The following is a 22,306-nucleotide window of genomic DNA, read 5'->3' as shown; positions in this document are numbered from 1 at the left end:
AGCCTCCCCAATGGAGGTCAGCCTGCACTTGCTTCTCCCCTGAATTCCTCCTCAAAATCCACCCTTTTATTTTTGCGGGCTACCCTTCTCCACAGGGATGAGCAGTGTCATGGAGGGGTCAGACAATGCAGTATTTGTGAGAAACCAACACGGAGGCAGGGCTGCAGCTGTGCCAGCCGCTCACAGAGATGAAGGGAACACAAGTGAGAGTGAACCTTATGAATGTCTGTAAGTATCTGAAGGAAAGTTGTCAAGAGGATGGAGCCAGGCTCTTCTTGGCGGTGCCAAGCCAGAAGACAAGAAGCAAAGGGCAGCAACTGATGCAAAAGAAGTTCTACCTAAACATGAGAAAGAACCTCTTTCCTGTGTGAGTGACCACACACTGGAACAGATTGCCCAGAGAGGTTTTCGAGTCTCCCTCACTGGGGATTTTCAAGAACCGTCCGGACGCAACCGCGTGCCACGTGCTCTGGGACGCGTCTGCTTGAGCAGGGAGGCTGGAGCACTGTGGTCCCTTCCAGCCAGACCCATCCCGTGACTCTGGGGGTTTCGGAGCTGCGGGCACCGCGCCGCGGCTTCCCCCGCCCGCCGGGGCTGAGGCACGGCCGCGCGCTCCGCGCCGGCGCGGGCGGGCGGGGGCGCGCGGGGCGGGGGAGCATTCCCAGCTCCCGTCTCCCTCCCGCTTCCCGCGCATGTGCGGTTGCCAGGGCGGCCGTCTCCGGTGAAGGTTTAAAATCTGCGGGACATGCGCAGTGCTGGTTCTGGCCCTGGCGAGGGGGACACGCCACATTGGAACGGCGAGCGGAGCGCTCCGGGCAGCGCCGGGTACAGTTTGCGCCGCCTTCGCTTCCTCCCAAGCCGCGCTCGCCTCGCCCGGCTCTGCCTCCGGCCGCCCTGCCGCCCTCGCTCGCTCCCTCCTCCCCGCGACACATGCCGCTGCTGCCGGGCCGCTCCTAGCGCCGCTGCCGGGCCGAGCGAGCGAGCGAGGGAGCGGGCGGTGAGCGGGCGGCGGCGCGGAGCTCTGGCCGGGCAGTGAGGGACGGCGGCGGCGGCGGGCGGGCGTGGATGGATCCCCGCGTGGCCTGGATCCAGCCCGAGCAGAAAGGACCCGCGAATGCGCTGTGGATGCAGATCTGGGAGACCTCGCAGGGCGTGGGGGGCCGGGGCGGCGCCAGCTTCCCGCACTACCTCTGCCTCAACTCCCCGGCGCTGGACTCTGCCGCCTCTCCGCCCCGCGGGCACGGCTGCGTGCGGCTTGGGGCTCCCAGCGCCTGCTGCTCCTCTTCCTCGCCGCCGTCGCCTTCGCCTTCCCCGCCGGCCCTGCTGACCGGACTGGTGCCCGCTGTCCCCGGCGGCCCCGCGGCGGTGAACGGCGGCGGCGAGGGAGGGCGGCGGCTGCAGAAGTCGCCTTCCGTGTCTTCCTCGTCCTCCTGCTCGTCGGTGGAGTCCGGCACCGAGAGCCCCGGCTTCTCCTCCTCGGGATCGTGCAGCGGTGGCGGAGGTGGCGGCTCCTCCTCTTCCTCCGGCGGCCCCCGGGCGGTGGCGGTGGCTCCTCCCGGGCTGCTGGGCAGCGGGGCTGGACCCGGGGAGTTTTTTAACTTCCACGAGAACAAAGTGAACGCTGTGAATGGGCACCACCAGCCGCCGCACCCGGCGCGCAGCCCGCACCCGCCCCCGGCGTCTCCCCAGCAGCACCAGTACCACCCGGGCCGCAGGAAACGGGAGAATAAAGCCAGCACCTATGGCATGAATTACCTGCTCTCCGGCAGCCGCGGCGTCGCCGTCAACAACTCCCCCCACCAGCAGCGGCAGCCGCCTCAGCCAGCGCTGCAGAGCCCCGGCACCCCCTGGAAGACCAGGAAATACAGCCCGGGCGTGCAGGGGTGAGCAGCCGGGCCCCGGGGGCTGCTGCGGCCCCAGAGGGAAGGAGGGCCTCGGCCGCCTCCTTCCTGCGGCCCCTCCGGGAAGGGGGGCGGTGGGGTGGGATCACACGAACTCCTCTGGAGCCGGCCGCGGCAGGGAGGCCGATGGCAGGGGACGGCGGGGCGCAAACCCGCGCCCTTTTGTAAATCACCTTGGTCTGTGCTGGCTGGGTGGTTCTTGGCCGAAGCAGCCATTCATGCAGTGCGGGAACCCGTATATGCAAGGGGTTCGGCCTTACTTTGTAATAGATTGAGAGGTGAAGTGGTCAGGCCATTATCAGAGGTCACCTACAATAATTAATGCAAGGATGTGTGCAGGATGCTTGTCAGAGCTACCAGGTCTCAATTCAGATTGTAAGGGGGAAGTGGAAGGCTTCCGTTCAGAGGGACTCAAAACCTTTGTGTTAATTTTTAAATGCCTCTGCTTAGGCTACAGCAAGCTGGTTAGCTTGGGGAGTGTTAGCAACATCACATGAAAGGGAGGTTCCGAGTTCTGTCTGAGATAGACATGAAAGTCAGTTTAGACTTAGAACATTTTTCTCAAGTGTGTTTTAGCTCTAGGATAAATTGAGCCCGCCGATAGCTGCGCAGAAATCTTGTCTTTTTGAAGAGAATGTTTTTATGAAGCTTACCCTATCTGGTAAGCCATACCTTTCTTGTATGAATGGGTAGTTAGTAAGGCCGAGTATTCAGTTTGATCTGATTGGCATGGAGAAGGGACTAAAATTGAACAAAGTGTTTCTGGGATGCTCTATGAGATTGCTGTATTTTACTTGTCAAATTTCATTCAGTCAAGGGGAAATGTTACTTTCTAAAGTTAAGGTTATTTTATTCTTGGGAAAAGTGCTAGCTGCATTGACTGACTGTAGCAGATTTCTGATGTCGCTTCAAAAATAGTTTCTTGGAACATCCTAACATCAAGACCCTTGGATGCTTGTGGAATAAAGGCATTGCATATTTGTAGAGGGGAAATAGCTAAAGATAACAGGGTATGAGCTGGGGGTTTTTAAGTTTAACTTAAAGACAGTGGCTTCCTTTTCTCTTTCATGTAGTACTGTCAGGTGCTGAGTGTGTTAAAAGTTATGAAGAAGTATTTAAATACATTTTTAAAGTAATGTTTTTGCAAACCATAACCTCAAGAGGGTGAGGACAAGTCTTGTGACTACTGCTTTTTAATTCCAGACTGACACTAAAACTTCAAATTCCTTGCAGGAAGCTAGAATTTGAATCTTCAAGAGGTGTCTTGCACTAGGAGCTTTGAGTCCTATACTAAGGAGTTTGTGTGTCTCAAGTTCCAGTAGTATCTTTAAAATAGTGTGAAGTTTTTTTGTTGTTTGTTTTCTTAGCGATGTGGTAGAGCGTTGAGTTAACTTTTTAATTTAAGTCATCTCAGTGTAAGTGAGGCAGATCTCCAGGCAGGTGGAAGAAGGAGCAGCCTGAGTTCATCCAGCAGGTCTATGGCAAATGGCAAACCTGTGAATCAAATCCAAGTGTTGCAAGTTCTGTCCTTTATAGTTGTTAGGCAGCACCACCTATGCCATTCACATAACTTTTTCATCATCTGTTCTTCTGTTTTCTTTCAGCTTGCATGTAATAGTGGCCATGTTACTCTTTAAATATGAGTTTCTAGAGAATCCATCCGCAAGGAAATTGTTTAGCTGAGATTCAGTTGTGCTGTTCAGTTCTGTAATGTAGGTAGTTCTTTTGGTGTTAATGAGAAGTTTTTTGCTAAATATCTCTGAAAGTGGAGCTGTGTTTCCTGATCTTCTGTCAAGGATCTCTGTTACAAAAGTGGGACCTGATTCTGGCAGTGGGATACCAGTAACTGCAGCATGTGCAATCCTGTAGTTCCAGAGCATTCCTTAAAGTAGTGGGGAACTAACTAGTGCTGAAGGAGAGCATGAATCTTGAAACCATAGACCTAAATATGACAAGCAGTTTCTGCCTTAAAATTTGAGGACTGCTGCCTAAGGTGAATCTTGAACAAGTGAATATTCTTAAACAATTTTCTCGTTAGTGTTATTAATTTTTTTTGAAGTGCTTGCATGATTGAAATAAGAATATTTTTGCTGATGGATTTAGGTATCTATCTTCTGCAGTAATTCCTGTTTAGTGGTGAGCTTAACTTTATTCTGAAGCCTGGCTTGTGTGTTATTTGGCAATTCAAATGAAAACGCACTGAAAAGGCTGGGATGGGGACAGATCCCTACAGGAGTTTCTTGTGGATCCCTTATGTTCCTTCAGTTGCCTGCTGTTCCCTGGAACAGTCAGCTGGGTCCTGAAGTATCTCTTTGATAACTCATCATCTGTTGACAGAGCATCTTCAGTGTTGCCATCCTGCTATATGCAACTGTTGAAAAATGTTGTCCTGAACCTCTTCAGCTGCAGTCTGGTTTGGGCATTGATTAGAGGAGGAAGGACTTGATCATAGGTGCTCTTATGCTTACCCTGTATGTGAATGGTGGAGCTTACTCTGCTGTGAATCCTGTTCCTAAAACAGTGCTTTTCTACAGCATGCTGAAATTTCCAAGTGATACGCAGTGGCTCACAGTGTTACTGTATTGTCTTCTGGTAACAGAGTAAGCAGGGCAATCTCTGTTAGCCCTCTCCCAGGCTGCAGTCCTACTTCTGATGAATTGTCAGAAGCAGTCAGTACTGTGCTCTCCTGCTTTCTCATTCAGAGTTGAGGATGGTCTGTGGCACTGCAAGTCATTGTTTTATTCACATTGCTCGTAGTCGGTGGCTTTGTGATGGTAAGTGTGATGTTTAGGAATACTGTATAAACGCTGGGTTTCCTCTGTTTTATGTACGTAACTCATTTTTTTCCAGTGGCCTCATGCTTTCACCACTTTGATAGCAGCATGACAGTCTTTGTAAAGGAAATTTTTCCCTTAAAACACAAGTGTGAAAAGCTATGTTTGATTAGATTTCATCCTATAGCTGTTCTTTTGGATGCCGTAGATTGTCCCATGTCATGCTTTTAACAGAATTTTGGAAGGTAAGGAGTGAGGAGATTGAAGCCATATTTATTCCAGTGCTTCAAGAGAGTGATTAATATAGCAGCGGTGTAAATTCCTATGTGGCTGAGTTTAGTTTAGATGACAAAATGATTGGTTTCAGATGCAAGGCAGAGAAGTATCCTTTAATATTCTGAGGTTAATTCAAGTTGTTGTGACTGATGTTCAGAAGTGCATGTTGTTTCTTGGTACTGTAAAGTATCCTCGTTTGTAAAACTACATCTAGCCTCTTAGGGTGTGCATTCTTTGCTCAGCAAATACCTTCTGTTTCTGTAAAGTCAGTATCTTAAATATATCTGAGTTATTTAAGCATCCAGAGAGTTGAGAAGTGCTCAGATATTACTTCAAAAGAGGGCATCAAGCTATTCTAAACTTTTTGCTAAGGCTTCTACTGCTTTTTTTTGGATGCACAGTTAATGGAGTGCTTTCTCTGAAGATGCAGCTAATAGCTTGTGAATAGTATAAAATTACATCAGATTTAATTATTTTATTTCTTAATATGAATTTAACAAAGTAAGTAAAAAATTAAAGCAGTTTTAACTATATGAGTTTGTACTGCTTAATACTTTCAACTAAGTGTTCAGTCTAATTGTAGATGTTGAATGAGGTTAGTGCTGAAATACCTGGCATATCTCCTTGGCACATTACAGTGCTGTGCAGAAGCAGCAGAACTGGCTTGTTGAGGATTAGTTTGGGTACCAGAACTGTTATGATACATTGGAATGGTGCTCTGCCTGGTCTAATTAGTGTCTGATGACTTCCTGCATTAATTTTTCCCACTGTATAGCTGTTGTCTTTAACTCTCTCTCAATAATGACAAACAAGTTCTGCCGTAGAGTACAAGAGCACCAAGACCTCCACATTTCCTTATGCTGAAGGAGGATTCGGGGCAGTATTCCCTAATGACTACAGCAAGTACTTGGGGAGAGTTCTCATAAGCAATGTGAGCTTATGGCAGTGCTGCTACAGAAGACTTGTTTCAGTGTTCACCAGTTTGCAGCTGAGCGATACCGTGCACAAAAAGTGATGTCTAGAGATACAGTGGTGTGCCTCTGTGCTAAGCTTATATTAGATCATCTTTATTTCTTCACCGGTATGCAGTGTTTCTAATTCCAGTCTTACAGAGATTTTTTTGCATTTTTTGATATCTTTCAGAACTTTAACTAAGATAAATTTAATTACAGTTTAGTGCAGTGCACTGTTAAAAATCCATTGCATTCAGGGCTGTGCATAGCTGTGGTTGCATGTTTGTCAACCTTTTCTTCTTATCATCCTGCTGTCAGAGCTGTCAGATACAAATTAATGTGTGGGCATGCCACACTGTCAGCCCCTTCTGCAAATTTTGTTTTCTTGTATTTTGAGCTGAAAGAATGTAGACTTTGGAAATGCTCTGAAGCCTTTACTGTCTGCAGTGAGATGTCCAGCACTTGTAGGCTTTTGGGGGCCTCCCAAGGGTGATTATTCTTAACTTCTCCCTTGCTTAACAGTGCTGTCTTGCTCCAACACCTTCTAGTAAAGAATCAACACAGTGGGCTGTGCTTCACCCACACTGCTGTCCAGTCCTTAGTGTCTGCTGTCTGTGGTGCTAGATGGACACCTGTAGTGGAAGTGTGGATGGAGGAGGCAGGTCACACTGGCATGTTACACTCAGTTCTTGTTTCGCTTTACTATAGGGTCAGGGTAGAAGTAGGCAGTATATGCTGGAGTGTATGCAAGAAGTGGAAGTAGTTGCCTGTTAGTCATAGTAAATTTCTGGAGAGAGCATCAGGATGTAGTTAAATAGATTGTTTTCATGCCTGAAGCTTGGTATGAAGGGAAGTTCCAGGGTAGCTGCTGGATGAATTGTCCAGAACAGAACATCTCTTTTTTCCTGTGGTCAAGTAAGTTGCCTTGGTAAAGCACAAAATTTCCATGCAAAGTGGGTACCTAGTGTAGAGTTAGAGACTGCTGCTGTGGGGAGTGGAATGAAAGGAATGTTTTGGCAGCAGTAGGCTCCAGAGTCACCAGAGGTACTAGAGGTCAGAAAGGCTGAGCTACAGTAGTAAAACATGAGAAGGCCTTGTATGACAGGTGCTCACATCTGTGTGTAAAGGAGAATGGGACATGTTTGGAGCAGTTTAATCCTGGCATCAGCTTCATGGTGTTTTTGCCAGTTGTTAGGCTTTGGCAGTAGAGACAGCTGGCACTAAGAACACCAACAGCTGTACTGGGTGAGACCCTTAGAGGCCAATGCCAAATATCGGGGAAGGAATATGTATACATGAGCTTGTGGTGATATTTTCTTGAAGCATCTCCCAGCTTTAGATTATTAGTGGTTCTTGGACTACCTGGGTTATAGGCAGTGCATTGTTATGCTTATTGTAGATTTTATGAATGAATGTGTCTTGCCTTGATCTTTTATGATCTGGCATTAGCAATGACCTGTGGGAAGATGTTCCTCAGTAAAGCTATGCATTATGTAATGATTTTTTATTTTTATTTTTTTTTATCCTGAGGCTGTCACTAGGGTTGTAGTGCCTGGCAGTTGCATGTCTGTGCATCACAGAGGCAGACCATGAGTGCTTTTTGCAGGTGACTTGAAAAAGGAGGAGGGGGGAGGTTGAGTCACCTGACAGTTGTTTGTTTTCTAGTCTGTTAAATTATTTCTTGTATTGAAACTGTTTCCTGCCTCTAGATGTTTATCTCTGCTGTATGCTTTTCATCCCTGCTTTATCTTTGGGACTCATATGAACCATACCTTTGTGTGATAGTGTCACAGTTTTCCTGCATCTTGGGCTATCTTGTTCTGTCTTGTACTCTGTCTCCTTATTACTAACATGGGACTTGTCTGATGTTTTTGTGCTTGGAGGCTTCACCTGTGATCTTTTAATATGGAAGCTAAGAGTTCCAGTTGCTTGTTTCCTGGTTAAAACATTTCTTTATCTATATGGAGGGTCTTTCCCCTCATCCCATGTCAGCTTAATTTCTTCATAAGCCTGCATAAGGGTACATGGGACCATTGTCAAAGTCCAAATGCCATTTGGAAATCCAAAAAAATTGATAGATTTTCCTGTGTGGTTCTCTGATTCTTCCAAGTAGTTCCAAGTTTGTTTTTTTTTTTTTTAAGACACTGCTTCCATTCATGATAGTTACATTAGCATCTTGATATAGTCATAGCTATTTAGTTATTGCATTGATTCTGCTTTAGGCTACTTTGACTATTTTGAATGTCAAAGCTAATCCTTTTAAATTAAAAAAGACAGATTACTTATTGTTCTGGTACAAATGCAGTATTGAGTGTGTATGACTTTTGGTGAATGCTGAATTATCAGGAATAGGTTTTGCTGTGAAGTATTTTCTATTAAAAAGTTTGGGACAAGTTCTTCCTTCATAGTTGTGGATGAGGGAAGTCTCTGAGGAATTAAAAAAAATTAACCACTGACTTCTCTGCATATCATGCATTTGGATCACTTAAATTTCTCTGTACTGATAACTTAATTCACTTAACAGAAGCAGGTTTTTGGGCTCTTGAACTAGTTTAGCCTTTCTTAGTCATAGCTTTGCATCTTGTTAAGTTGTTCCTCATAATCGTTGTTGATATCCTTAATCTTCCAATCCTCTTTTCCTGCTTTATACATGACTTCAGGATTTCTGAAGACATCTTCTGATGGAATCCTATGACAAAGTAGTAAAAGCTCTTCTTTTCCCCTAAAATCTGATTAGTGATGCACACTAAACAACCAGTGTGATATCTTTAGAAGACTGAAACACATTGTTCTTTTGGTTATGATTTTGAAGGAGCTTCCTCTGTTATATGGCAAACTGCAGCAGTACTTAAATCCAGAAAGGATTTTTCTAGCATTTTTTGCCTTGCAGAGATGCTGACTTTGAATGTGAAGGGTTTGTTGCCAGTAGTGCTTTGATGGGTGCATTTTGAATTAAGAGTCTGCTGCTCAGAATTACGTCAAGAGTTGCTTCTCTTTAATGTTTCAGTGGCTAACCTGATGTAATGAATACCTGATCTACATGGGCTAAATTAGTCTCTCATCACTAATATGTTTCTGCTGTTGCAGTCTGACTTGTCTGGGATGTTAATCGCTTGCTATCTTTGAGCATTTGGAGAAGAATGGTATTAAGACAGGAATTTCAGGGTTTAGTGGTTCTATTTATTGGCATAGCAAGCTTGCTGATTCAGTCCCAAGGTTTAATATATGGCATTCTCCTTCACTGTTGCAACAAAATGATTGTGATGTGTTCTTGGTGGTGTAGGGAGGTTCATCAGTCCAAGTCAGGAGTAATGCTGACATTAGTCCATCATCAGTCCAAGTCAGAAGCTTATTATTAGCTGATCATGAGTCCAAGTCAAAAGCTTACGTAGCAGATCTGCATTGCCATGTATTGAATTGGAGATGTACATCTGCTTATTTGTAATTTTTTTTATGATGCAGATTTTTCAGAACCCATCCAGCCATTAATAAGGTAATTGGTTGAGTTTTATTGGATTGATATAGTTTGCAAAAATATTTCAGTTTCTGATTTTCTTCAAAATGCAGACAAATTGTTACTTAGGTCTGGACATTTGCAGTATAAATCAATCCAACAAACTTAGTTTCTTGGATGCATCAACTGTCAAGGTGTTTTTAAGACGTAAAATCAAATTGCCAAGAAACCTGGTCTGAAGTTAGGATGGGCTCTGACTTGCATGACTCTGGGGCAAAGAGAAAGCTTAGAGAGGAAAAAAGAACAATGTGATCTCTTGTGGAAAATGTACAGTGTATTTGTTCTGTGGTTACTTTTTTCTTCCTATCTCTCCTTTGTAGCTAACATGCAAAGCAAGCTCAGTTCTTGTCTTTGGTATTTACCTGTCTGTAAAACATTTCAGAGCTGAGATTTGTAAGTACTATATAGTTGGGTTTTTTTTTAATTCTGCCAGTCATTTTAGTTTGCTGCCTTCCATACAATTACAGTGACAAAGGTAATTGCTGTCTGAATAATGTAGTAGTATGAGACTGATTTGGTGCAGCAGTATGGTCTGTGAATGTAGCACTGTGTTTTCATAGTTTCTCTCATCTGTAAGCTTAGAACATTGCATAGAGGAGCAGTAGTAGTGCTGCCTGAGCCTTACTGGTGTTGAGGAGGTCTAGTATACAAAGATAAAGGCATCTGATGGGTGTTGTGAGTGGGAATGGGAAGGATTGTGGTTCATCTCTTCTTGGTCATAAATGTATTTTAGCTCCTTCTGCAGATGTCTTAATCTTAGATCATACTGGGAGAAATCTGTCTCAGAATGCATCCTTTCTTTCACACTCTCTCTCTCTCTCTGTGTGTATGTATAGATATATATTTATGTATAATCTCGATATGTATCTCCTCCTTTATTTCACTGAACCGTATTCTGTAGTTTTAGACTGTAAGACTGATTGACTGATTTCAACTATTGAATGCATTTGATTGTGGTAGTGTGAGATTTCACCTGCATTTCCATGATAATGCAATTGTGCTTTGCCCTAGTCATAGGTGAAGGTACAGTTCAACAGATTTCCAAAATATGTGCGGTGACTGACGTGCATTTCATCATTTAGTCTTGAGACAGTGAAGTCATGCATGTTTTGGAATTCCTGCTTCATTGAAGGAATATATACTATCACTTGTAACCTTTATTTCAACAGAGATTCTCTTGAGATGCTGTGTAAACCTCCCCATTTCCTTACCTCCATTTTCTACACATCCCTAGTGTTAGACCCCCATGCTTTAACTGTGGCATCTGTTATTTCCTTTAATAAGGATACTTGGATGATGTGTTAGCCTTCAGCTAGAAAAATACTCAGTAAAGATTGTTTTTAGAAAATGTTAATTGTTCCACATAAAAGATGCAATCATGTTGTACTGTTCCTTTAGAATAAATTAATGTGCTTAGTAGTGTAATCATGTTGAACCAGATGCTTACTTGAGGGAACAAAGTCTCTGTAGATTTTAATTTACCTTCTAGTTTCTTTATGATGTTTGAGAATTTTGTTTCACTGCATTGAAGCTAGTCCTTGAAGTAATAAGTCAATCTTATGTATAATATGTTTGCAGTAAATGAGTAAAATGGATGATCTCCTTTCTTGGAAACGTGCCTTTAAGGAAAACTATTGCAAAAGTCTGAGAATGTCACCTGAGTGTTATTTTAGTGTTAGAGGCTAGAAGAGTGGCTGCCTTTCCTTAAAGAGTAGAAGGGATAATTTTTTGATAAGCAGAAGATGTTTATTTTGTTGCAGTAGTTCAGCCTGTAAGCAGCAGATGCTTGCTGTGCTTAGCAGTAATAACATCAGTAAATGGTAGGTTCTTCCAGGCTGTTAAAATTAGCAACCTGAATAATCTAGCAAGTACAAGTAGCCTCTCTTTTTCATTCCTGTGTTCTAATCTTTCCCATCTTATATTAAGTAAGAGTACAGTTATAGCTTACCAACAAGTTTCTTTCCCAGTATTTCTATAAATACAGTAAAGCTGTCTTGTGAAAAAGTTGATTAAAAGGCCTACATTTGCTAGTGAGGTAATACAATGGGCATCTTAAAATGTTACAGGAGATTGCTAGGTGCTGTGATGCTGTTGGGAATCCAAATTCTTTAAGAAGCCTGAAGGAAATTGAGAAGACTGACTTGTATATATGTTAAGGGAAGCTCTATGAAAAAAAGAGGAGTTCAGATGTTACTTGTATCTGCATGTACATTATGTGCTGCAGATGGAAATTGTGTCCCTAATGGTTAAAATAATGTCACAGTCCTGACTTAAAAAGTGCTTATGAAAACCATAGAGGGTACGTGGACAAAATAAGTAAAAACTATCCCTGTATTGGCTGGCTGACTGTTCCATGGTTATCTGTTTTTTTCAGACAATGCATTATTCTTTCAGCTTAGTGAGAAGTTATATTGGGCTTAGTCCTGAACAGCATACAGGATCTTGTTTTATATACATGAGAGCTGGAGTTTTTTTTGTGACAGTGTTCCTATAACTTTATCTGAGCTAAGATGTTTACAAAATGCAAACTCCTGTAACATTAAGTTTTAAAAAAGCATCTCTGTTTTGAGAAGCTTCTTCAGGTGTAAACCAGAAGATAAAATGCCACAGTGGTTGTACTACCTTATGCTGACTGTGAGTATAGCATTGATTCTTATCCAGTAGGACATAGACCAAGAAGATGATCTTTTAGAAATTGAATTAAGGAAAACTGGAAAGAGCAAGCAAAACAGAAGTCTTTTAAGTCAGAGGGTTAAGAACTGGTTTGCCACATGCATTAAGGCCTGAAAGTCGTGCACATCAAAAGCAAGAAACTTGACAGAGTCAGTAGGGCTCAGAGAGAGACGTGAAAGGGCACCAGGGGGAACACAGACCATGTAGTAAGAACTAAGTGAACTAATTGCTTTCTGTCAGAGAAGGACTTCAGAGACTTAAGAAAGCTTTGACTCCAGGCAACTGCAGTTTTAAATTTCAGTAAGAGTTTAAATCGAGTCAGCAGAATAATACATGCTTATACACCCATGTCTTGTGCTATGTGCCAAAGAAGTTCAGGGGAATTAGCCATGAGTGTGGCTTGAACTCTAAATGAGCTTTGATATCTAGACTTCTGCTGTTGTCCTGTGCAAATTGAAGCATTAAACCAAGTACTGCCTTGCCAGTGTGAAGTAGAAAATATGAACCTGACTTCATATTAAAGAGCAGATGAGGGAAGGACATGTAGACTAGTGATGAGTGATACTCTTCTAAGTCTTTCATAACGTGGTTAACAATTGTGACTGTGTTAATCATTGGAAGAGAGGCTCAGTGGGGCATCTAAGTTGAGATTACTTGTGGGTTGGCTGTTTTCCTGAGCTCACTGATGCACTGGGGCTGCTTTTGAAAGGCTGTGCTGTGTGTGGTAGAGGTTGTGATGGAGATGGTTCCCCTTTTATTCTTTTCCCTAATAGTGGATGGCTACTGTAAATGCATTTTTTCCCCAGAAATGTCTAGATCTCCTGAAGTGGTTGGGTAGTGCTGATAGCATAAAAACCCAGAACTTCTTGCATGACCAAACATAAAGAAAGGATCTAGTACATGTTTTGATTAAGGTAGTTGTGTCTCACAGGTCTCATTTTCTTGAAGGATTTATTGTTAATCCATATTCCTGTGTTCCGTTGATAACATAACTTGTGGATTTTTTTTTCAGAAGAATGTTTAAGATTCTTTTTGAAGACTGTAAAAACCAAACATTTACAGGTTTGCTGGGTTAGCTCTTAGAAATAACCAAAGGAAAGAATAAATTATTTGCTTTATAATAAGGGGAAGTTACAAATAGAAGTAGTCAAGACTGTTGCTCGATATGTTCATAAATACCTGGAGGGAAGAAACGAGTGAGTAAAGGATAGAAAGGATAATAGAAAGCTAGAGCTGACTGTAGACAGACACCGTGGGAGTTCATTGTTCATTAGATTATAAAATTGCTGCTAAAATTAAATTCTAGTAAATATAGAATCATGACTGAAGAAAAATAATTCGGGCTGAATGTACACAGTGAGTGGGCTCTATGTTGATAATTTTGTTCAGAAAATACTTTGAAGCTCCTTCATTATGGTTTCTTTTAAAGAGCAGCTATGTGCTCAGGTACCCTCATGTAGCAATATTCCCAAGTGTAGGGACAACAAAATGAACACAGGTGTGTGTTCTGGACTGAATGGCAGAATGACGTGTTGACTCTGTGTGTCTTTCTGCCCACCTGTCAGAAAACGTGGTGCCAATGGAAAACATGCCTAAGGAGGTTAGCAGTGATCAAACTCTGGGCTTCCTCTTGTCAAAGGAGACAAAAACCTGTGAGGATTAGTCGCTTGGAAAACTACTGGTGGATAGAGATAAATGGATTGAGAGCCTGAGAAGTCTTGTGTTTTGAGGTGAACTGCCAGTAACAACTTTTTTTTTTTTGCCCCAGGAAAAAACATCAGATAAAATCATTACCAGGCAGCAGTTTAAAATAAAGCACTCTTGATTCTGATGCATACTTAAATTCTCATTGAATGCCACAAATAACAAAGCAGAAATGGACTACAAGACCTGGAAAAATCTATGGAATGAAGTTCTTTGAGCTAATAGGTATCAGGTTGGGATTCACCCTGAACATATGCTGGATGAAATTACTGGAGGCTTGGAAGGATGGCTGCCCCTTTGTTTTTCTTGCCTTTTCTTGCTTTCACCCTCTATCTGCCTACTGCAGATTATTATAGGCAGAAGAATAGGAAGTCTTTAGGCTGTCCCCATTGCTGTTAGGTGTATTCAAGTATTTTATTCATTGGTCTTTTTGTCTTGGAAAGGTAGGAAAAAAGCATACTTTCTATAAACAAAACAAAATAAGAGCATGTTAGTTTGTATTTTCTGTCTTGCTCTAAAATTTTGGAATCAAGTGGATTCATCAGCAAATTGAAATGTTAGTTACATCTGCTGTGTAGTTAAATGTTCAGTTGTGGGTCCAAGCTCAGTTTAAGAAAAGAGAAAGGGCAAACAGTAATTCAAAATATTTATGCATTTTGGAAGTATCTTTGAGCTTTGCTGCAAAAATCTCTTTGTGTATGGGAAGGAATACTGACACTTAAAAATTAAGCATGTGGTCTCTTGGAAGTTACCTGCTAGCAGGAGAGTTACTGAGTAAAATGAATTGCAAAAGTCTCAGATGAAGAGTTGAGTTCTACTAGAGAGGTATTAAATCTTGCTTTTGGAAGGTTAAGTATATAAACTAGAGATTAATTTTTGGGTTTAGGACAGCATTTGGATTTCACCACAATGTTGACTAGATACATTTTGTGAGTTAGACAGAAATCTTAGAAATAAGACAGAAATCTTAGAAATATGTCAACATCAAAAAAGATGTTTTGGAAAAATGTCACAGTGGTAGTTATTTGCATTTGTGTTTGGCATGGCTTGATGCTTTTCCATTGAAGGCAACTGTGACATTCACCTGAATACTCAAATTTGGCAGCAGGAGTTCTATAGTGCTGGTAGATGTGAAACAAAAGGGCTTAATAGGTGTATAAGGTTCCAGTGTCAGGACTCCTCATGTAACATTGGTATAAAAATACTTTACACTTGAGAATATATTTAACATTTCTGACTTTGAGTTCAGTTGGAAGGTTGCTTTCTATATGAATGAATGGCTAATGAAGGGCCTGAGTGTCAAAGTGTATGTTTTTACATTAAGAAATTCTCAAATGTCCTTTTTATTGTCCTCTGCAAAATCTCACCATTGCCAGTAGCCTGTTTGCAGTCTGTGTAAACTGCTACATACACAGAAGTAAGAACTGCTGGAAGAATAAACCTGCTTGAAGACTTTTGTTAATCTTGTGCTGCTTCACATTTGCATCATAATGTAGTTTTTAAGGCTCAGCTTTGTTTTCTAAAGAAAAGAATCATTAAGGATCAGGAACTGAATTTGGCCTTCACTGCTGAGCCAGTAAGAAATTTAGTAAATGTCTACTAGAGTTAGTGTTGTGAGCTCTCTGGTTAAAGGATGATATTAAATAAAGCCTATGGTCTGTTTCTTGTAAAATTTATGGTAATAGTTAAGTAGTTAATTTGTCACTTTAACTGATCTTGTTTTCTCCATTAGACTACATGAAGAAATCATTGACTTCTATGATTTCATGTCCCCTCGTCCTGAAGAAGCAGCTATGAGAAGAGAAGTGGTAAAAAGGATAGAAACAGTCATCAAAGATCTCTGGCCTACCGCTGATGTGAGTGTAGCTTCAGTTGTGATTCGCTTCTCTAGTAAATTGTAGAGCTTGGTTCACTTAATCTTGCTATTATCTTTCTTTCTTTTAGGAATGAACAGGTAACTTTTCAAGTTTAAGGCAATTGACTTAATATCACAGTTCTTGCAATATTTGGAAATTTTTTTGAAATTTATTTTAAAAAGAGGGGAAATTTTAAACCTAGATTTTGGGTTAATGAATTCTACTGAGTGTTTTTTTTCATTTTGAGAGCCGGGAATGTGATTCTTTTAGTAGTGCCTTTCTTAAAAAAAAGCTTATTAAATTGATTGTCTCTGTATAATTTAATTTTGAATAATAAAGTGAGACTGACTACCTATATATCCATTTCTGCAAGGAGTCCTGAATGTGTGGATATTTTTAAATCAAAATATTTTATGAAAGAGCAATTAAATGCAGATTTTTTTTGTATTCTTCATGAATTTGACATTCAAGGATTTGCTTTAGCCCCACTGTAGTGGGAAAATTGCACTCCTTGAGACACATTGCCATCTAAACTGGTGTAATTTCAAACACTTTGTTACCCAATGAATAAGTCTGCTTATTCAAAAAGATTGTACTCTATTCTAGCATCACCTTTGTGATTGCCAGATTGTAGCATTGTCATTAGACACCAGAAAAATGTTTCAGACCACAGTGATTTCGTAGCCTTCCATGGCAGACAGTGAAGGGCTCAGGCTACAGCACTGAGCTAAAAATACTGTAAAGCTGATCTGCTTCATCCTCACCCATGTTTTTCCTTCATAGTGAGATTTTTGTACCTTGTGGAAATTGATATAAACACTGAAAAGGGCCTGTGTTGCCTGGCCAAAAACTAAGTGAGCTTGTGCATTGAGCTCTTCTGTGTCAGAGAGGGAAGGACATCTCAATTCTTAAGATGGGAAGCTCACTGAAAGTATTTGATGTGGTCTGTGGATGTATCTTCATTGTGTGTGCTTTTCCACACAAAAACACCTGCTGCTACTTCATAGTTGTTCTTGACAGTAAAATCTGTAGTATTCATATTTATCTGAATGATATGTTTCGATGTACTTGCTGGTTTTTAAACATAAACATTTGGAAAAAAATTCCCCTAAACTGTTTCAGTAAAGCTGTCCTGTAAGGAAAGGAAGGAGCAGAAGGGAAGGAAACAAATAAAAGCTTGTATGTCTGTCAAACTGGAAATAAGTAATGCAAAGAACTTGCCTAAATTTATTCCCTACAAGCTGGATTGGTAGTTATTTCATGGTAAAGAAGCCAAATTTCCTCTAAAGTAGCATCTCTAAGAAAAAGTGTGCTTGTACAGAGAGTATATAGTAAAGTAACTTTTTTACTTACTATGTCCTTAAGAACTGGAGAAAAGTACGAAGTTTTGTGAAAGTAAAAGGAATTGAGCATTCATAATTGCAAGATGTTTTCTTGCTGTGTTCTTTTCAGGTCCAGATATTTGGCAGCTTTAGTACAGGGCTTTATCTTCCAACTAGGTAAGTAATAGTTTACTCTTGTCTTCTTTTAGAGAAATGGTGGATCTCAAAGAGGAGTTTAGAGTGGAATGTGCAAATGTGTCAAACTTTCAGTAAAACTTTTGAATTTCATGTGACACAGGGAAGAGCTTTTGAACTTCAAGATTTGTATTTGATGTATTATTTTACTGCTCTGCTTGTTGACCCTTTGGTGAATTACCTTTTCTTTCTTGTGTCTGGGGTTAGTCTTTGGCTTTTTTTTTAAACAGACAGTGCAACTGAATGTTTGGCATTTCCCTTGTAAAGACTGTTTTGTTAAATAAGATAAATTACTAAGAATATGTCACTTACCACAGAGTTACTGTGTAAAGTCAAAAGAACCATCACAATGCTGCATTCCCATCTTTTTGGAGAGCAAAATGTCTTAATAATTTGGTATTTTCTATCACTTAATGGTTCAGTTTGATGTGGAAACCTGTGTAGCTCTGCCTTGAAGATAAGGTTGTCTTTATATAAATTAAATTTTCAGAAGGAAAGCACTGGAAATTTTGTTTCTGTGAATACCAATCACTGATAAAATTCTTTGGATTATTCAAATGCCTGTCAACATGAGTTGACAGATGATGGATGAAATTGGTCTGTTTAAGTCAGAGGGGAGGGAGCATGAAAGGTAAAAGGGAAAGGAACTCGGAGAAAAACTCATTAGAGTAATGGAAGCAAAAAACTAGAATACTGCTTTGGGTCCTAAAATACCATGGACTATCTTGCTTAATGCTCCTAGAAGAAGCTTATTGGTAACCTATATTGCAAATTGCAAAATGATCACCATGTGTAGTCATTTGGTACTTGTAATCATCATGGTACTTGTAATATGTAGAATGCCAATCTTACCATACTTTTTGGCAGTATATTGGGCTTTAGATTTACTGGGTTTCATGCTGTGTTCTTTTTGTCTAGTGATATTGACCTAGTTGTTTTTGGGAAATGGGAGCGACCCCCTTTACAGCTGTTGGAGCAAGCACTGAGAAAACACAACGTGGCTGAGCCATATTCCATTAAAGTACTTGACAAAGCTACGGTAAGTCATAGCTGTGGAATACTGAACTGAAAAAGTTTCAGACCCCTTCAGATGTTGGTGATAAATAGTATTCTTAATTCCTGGAGCAAATTATATTGTCTTAAACTCTCTGCAAGATTTCAGTAGAATCTGTATATGCTTAGCAATAGCACGGAGTCTTTTGTATGGCCGTTGGTAATTCTATATACTGTGCTTACTGAAGGCCATACTTTATACTTAGGTTGTCAATAAAGATCTGAAAGTTAGTATTTGCAGAATATCCAGTGAAATAAGTTAACGATTTGCATAATGTTTTTCCACTGACCTTTGAGGGGAATTTGTTAAGCCAGTAACTAGAGCTGTCTAGCTTTCAACATGGTTTTCAGGTTGTCTTGTTTCTGATGGCATAGTGAAGTGTTCCAAACTTAACATTGGGTTTTCCTGTCCAAAATATACTATTTGAGAGCTTTATGTCATTTGTAAGACTGATGTGTGTTATCTCTTGCATCTTTCTTGTAAGCCTGAATCATGTTGAATAAGTTAAAAACTTAATGCATGAGAATTTTATGTTACTGGGCAAGTGATGTTTTCTTCAGGGGACCAAGATGAGTATTCCAAACTTCTGTTAGCAAGCTTCTGTTTTGTGGTCTCTAAAACAGTCTTCCTCTTTTAGGTTCATAATATTCCTGTGGCTTTCATTAGAGTAGCAGTACATAATAGTAGCGTTGGTAGTCTTTGGTTTACCTGAGAACAATTGGGATTTTCAGAATCTGTATTACCAGTTAATGATGGAAAATGGCACTAGGAAAATCGCTTACAATTGTACTATTCCTTCTTATTTTTTTCTTCTGATATTGGTATAAAATGCTATACTTCTGCTCTTTTTTATTTTTCATTTCAGATTAAAAATATGAAGAGTTTAATTTAAAATAAATCTTTTCAGCTGAAGTTTAGGTTATGATTTTAAGATGATTTTGTAGGGCACTGCCTTCCAGTGGTGGTGCGAAGCTAAACTACATATTCAGTCATTTTATATTCATTTATTCCTGCCATATTACTATGATGGCTTTGCTTTATTTCTTCTGGCTTTCATTTGACTCTGCATTGAACCAGTTCATCTTGATAAACCAACAGGCATTACTTTCTGCTAGGCTGGTTTCCTGTCAGTTCAGCAAGTGAATGGTGCAATACTGGGTCAGAGGAATGCAGTTCCCACAGGTTATGAGATTACAAGATCTATTAATTGGAATGAGTCATTAAGTAAATGAAGTTGTCATATGAAACACTGCTATTGCAGCTATGAAGGCAGATAGCTAATGGCTGTGGTAGAGTACTAGAGTGATAGGTTAAGGTGATTGTACATTAATCAGCTCCCTAGAAAGCATTCATTGGTCAGTCAGGTCAGGATTGTTTCCTCCTCTTAGACAGCCTTGATAGTTGCAATCATTTGGACTGCTAATATCCACGTGTCTTGAGTAAGCTAAGGAACAGCACCAGTGTTGTATTCCTGGGGATTCACATTCTTGTCTTAATCTTTTCAGGTACCAATAATAAAACTCACTGACCAGGAGACAGAAGTGAAAGTTGACATCAGTTTTAATGTAGAAACTGGTGTGAAGGCAGCTCGATTTATCAAGGAATACATGAAGGTATCAGCCATGTATTGAATGTTATGCTACTTACCAAGGATGTGCTAGATGCTTAGCTAACCTTTTTTGGTATGGCTTGACAGTTTATTGCTGAAGACTATTTTCATTAATACTAATTAAACATGGATATTTGAATTTATTATCTATTGGTGTCCATTCAGTGTTCACTTAGAGTGCTAGGTGTTTGAATAAACCTGTACACTGTGAAAGACCTTCTATGGTCATGCCTAGATGTACAGATAGGCACTAAACTTTGCTTCTGAAGCAAGTCTCTTTTCAAGTTTTGCTTACCTTGAATTTAAGTGATGCTGCATTATGAATACTGTCCTGCTAAACTGTCAAAAACTAATTCTTGTGTAGCTACACACTTAAAAGTTTCCTTTTATGCTCTGTAGTAAAAGTACTATTTAGAGTGAAACCTTTGGCTATAGTCAGTGATATTGCCATTCAAAGAAGGATATAAAAATCTTACTGTTTAGGTGGGAAATAAATTTAATACATAAGGTCTTTGATCAAATAAGAGTTGTAGGCTATTCATCTGTTTCTAGAATAAAAAAAAGGAAATGTTTCAGTTCTTCCTGTGGAAACACTGTATAGCACACCACTGGAAATATTTTTGTATTAGATGAATCTTTACTGAGATTGTGTACTTCTTTGTTTGTTTTGGAATGTTGACATTGTCATTGATAAAACTTGCTTTGCTTTGCAGAAATATTCTTTGCTACCGTACTTGATTTTAGTATTAAAACAGTTCCTCCTTCAGAGGGATTTGAATGAAGTTTTTACTGGTGGAATTAGCTCTTACAGCCTAATTTTAATGGCAATTAGTTTCCTGCAGGTAAGTGTGTTCCTTATTTGTTTCTCTGTTCTTAAATAAAATATTTTGGGTTCTGTATTTGTGCCCTTTTATTGTACTGTTTCTTCAGATGCCCCTTGCACAGTGCAGCATTACTGTTATGGTTCTGAGTGTTTGACTCTTGAAAGATCCTGTGGACTACCTCTCAAACACCCAGGGTCTATCCTGTGTGAGCTGGAACAGCAGCAGGAGCCTTGTGAAAGGCATAGCGGCTGTGCATTGCTCTCTACACCAGGGCCTCTACCTGAATCATCTTAACGGTGCTTCATAAATCTGCAGGATGCATTTTTGTCTTTTGCTTCCCAGACTACTGGTACTGAATGGGAAGAGTAGTTGATTTCAGTGTTTATTAAAATGATGAAATCCAACAGTCAAGTTTGGTTCTTTTTTCTTAAATATTGGTTAGGTTTTGACATGCTTAAGACTGGCAGATGCTGTACTTGAGTGATGAAATAATAACAAGTTACAACTTCTCTTAATACAGTTTTGTGACAGTGAGCCTCCTACAGGTATGATGAGATATAGGGTTAACATCTCTCAGCAGCTGTGGTAATGGAAAACTTACACATTCTGCTGCTGGTGGTGTTGACTGCAATATTACTATAGATTTTATGTACCAAATATAATAAATAGAGAGAGAGAGAGACAAACTGTATTTCAGTTGGGGAAACTAGATTGCCCCCCACTTTCTGAAAGCTTTGAGGGATGAATTTGTTGTAGAAAATCGGGTACTACTTTGTTACTAACTAGGCTATAATTTAGTATGCAGTACTTATTTCTTGTTTGAGACTTAAGGAAAAGAATTCCCTAATCCTCAAAAAGCTACATGAGGAAAGATGAAAGAATTTGGCTTTCAGATACTACTGAAGTGCTGCCTCCTCTAGGTTGTATGAGAGTGGTTTAAGTACATGAAGAGTGAATTATTCAGTTGAGACTTCTGTGAAGAAATACTCAGCTGTTAAATGAGACCTTTTTGTTGCCCTGTGTTATGGTCTGAAAACTAGTAGTTTTTAATATGCAAAAACTGGTTTGTGTTACAGCTACATCCAAGAATTGATGCCAGAAGAGCTGATGAAAACCTTGGAATGCTTCTAATAGAATTTTTTGAACTCTATGGAAGGAATTTTAACTACTTGAAAACTGGTATTAGAATAAAAAATGGAGGTGCCTATATTGCCAAAGAAGAAATCATGAAAGTCATGACTAATGGATACAGACCATCCATGCTATGTATTGAAGATCCTCTTCTGCCTGGTAAGACTGTACACTTGTTGCAGTATTCCAGAGCTCTGGCACAGCTTGTGCTCTCAGCTTGCGTTAGTCCGTCAGATGAGTTAAGAAGCTGCACTGGGAAGAGGCTATTGCTGCTGTAGAGGTACAGTCAGGTAGGAGGGCTGAGGGATATGGGCCTGAGGTCTCACAAGATTCTTAGCCTGAGTAAATTGAATTACATGCAAACAGTGTAGTTGCATAATGCTTTGGAGATCCAGAACTGTGTTAGGACATAAGGAGATTCTCTGACAGCATTGAGAGGTAGTAAAAGAAAGAATTCCAGGAAATCCTGGAAGGAGGGTTGTTAGCAGAACAGTTCTCCATTATTTGCTGTAAGAATGAG

The 22,306-nt window shown here is 40.6% G+C and overlaps 1 protein-coding gene across 4 annotated transcripts in view; it reads left to right on the top strand.

Annotated features, from left to right (window-relative positions):
* Nucleotides 1-754: 754 nt before the first annotated feature.
* TENT4A (terminal nucleotidyltransferase 4A) overlaps nucleotides 755-22,306 on the top strand; it is a 58,566-nt gene continuing 37,014 nt past the window's right edge. For all 4 annotated transcript variants that reach the window (XM_071454577.1, XM_071454572.1, XM_071454565.1 and 1 more), the window contains exons 1-7: nucleotides 755-1,883; nucleotides 15,528-15,651; nucleotides 17,104-17,150; nucleotides 18,087-18,207; nucleotides 19,728-19,835; nucleotides 20,545-20,673; nucleotides 21,732-21,945. In XM_071454577.1, the coding sequence (XP_071310678.1) occupies nucleotides 1,066-1,883; nucleotides 15,528-15,651; nucleotides 17,104-17,150; nucleotides 18,087-18,207; nucleotides 19,728-19,835; nucleotides 20,545-20,673; nucleotides 21,732-21,945 (1,561 nt within the window). In that variant the 5' untranslated portion in view covers nucleotides 755-1,065. The remainder of the gene's footprint in view (nucleotides 1,884-15,527; nucleotides 15,652-17,103; nucleotides 17,151-18,086; nucleotides 18,208-19,727; nucleotides 19,836-20,544; nucleotides 20,674-21,731; nucleotides 21,946-22,306) is intronic.

The sequence above is a fragment of the Agelaius tricolor genome, unplaced genomic scaffold (genome assembly GCF_023055355.1).
Source record: "Agelaius tricolor isolate 1412-34295 unplaced genomic scaffold, bAgeTri1.0.p SCAF_2, whole genome shotgun sequence".
NCBI classification, from domain to species: Eukaryota; Metazoa; Chordata; class Aves; order Passeriformes; family Icteridae; genus Agelaius; species Agelaius tricolor.
The sequence above is the reverse complement of the archived record's forward strand: the minus strand, read 5'-3'. Positions and strand labels throughout refer to the sequence as shown.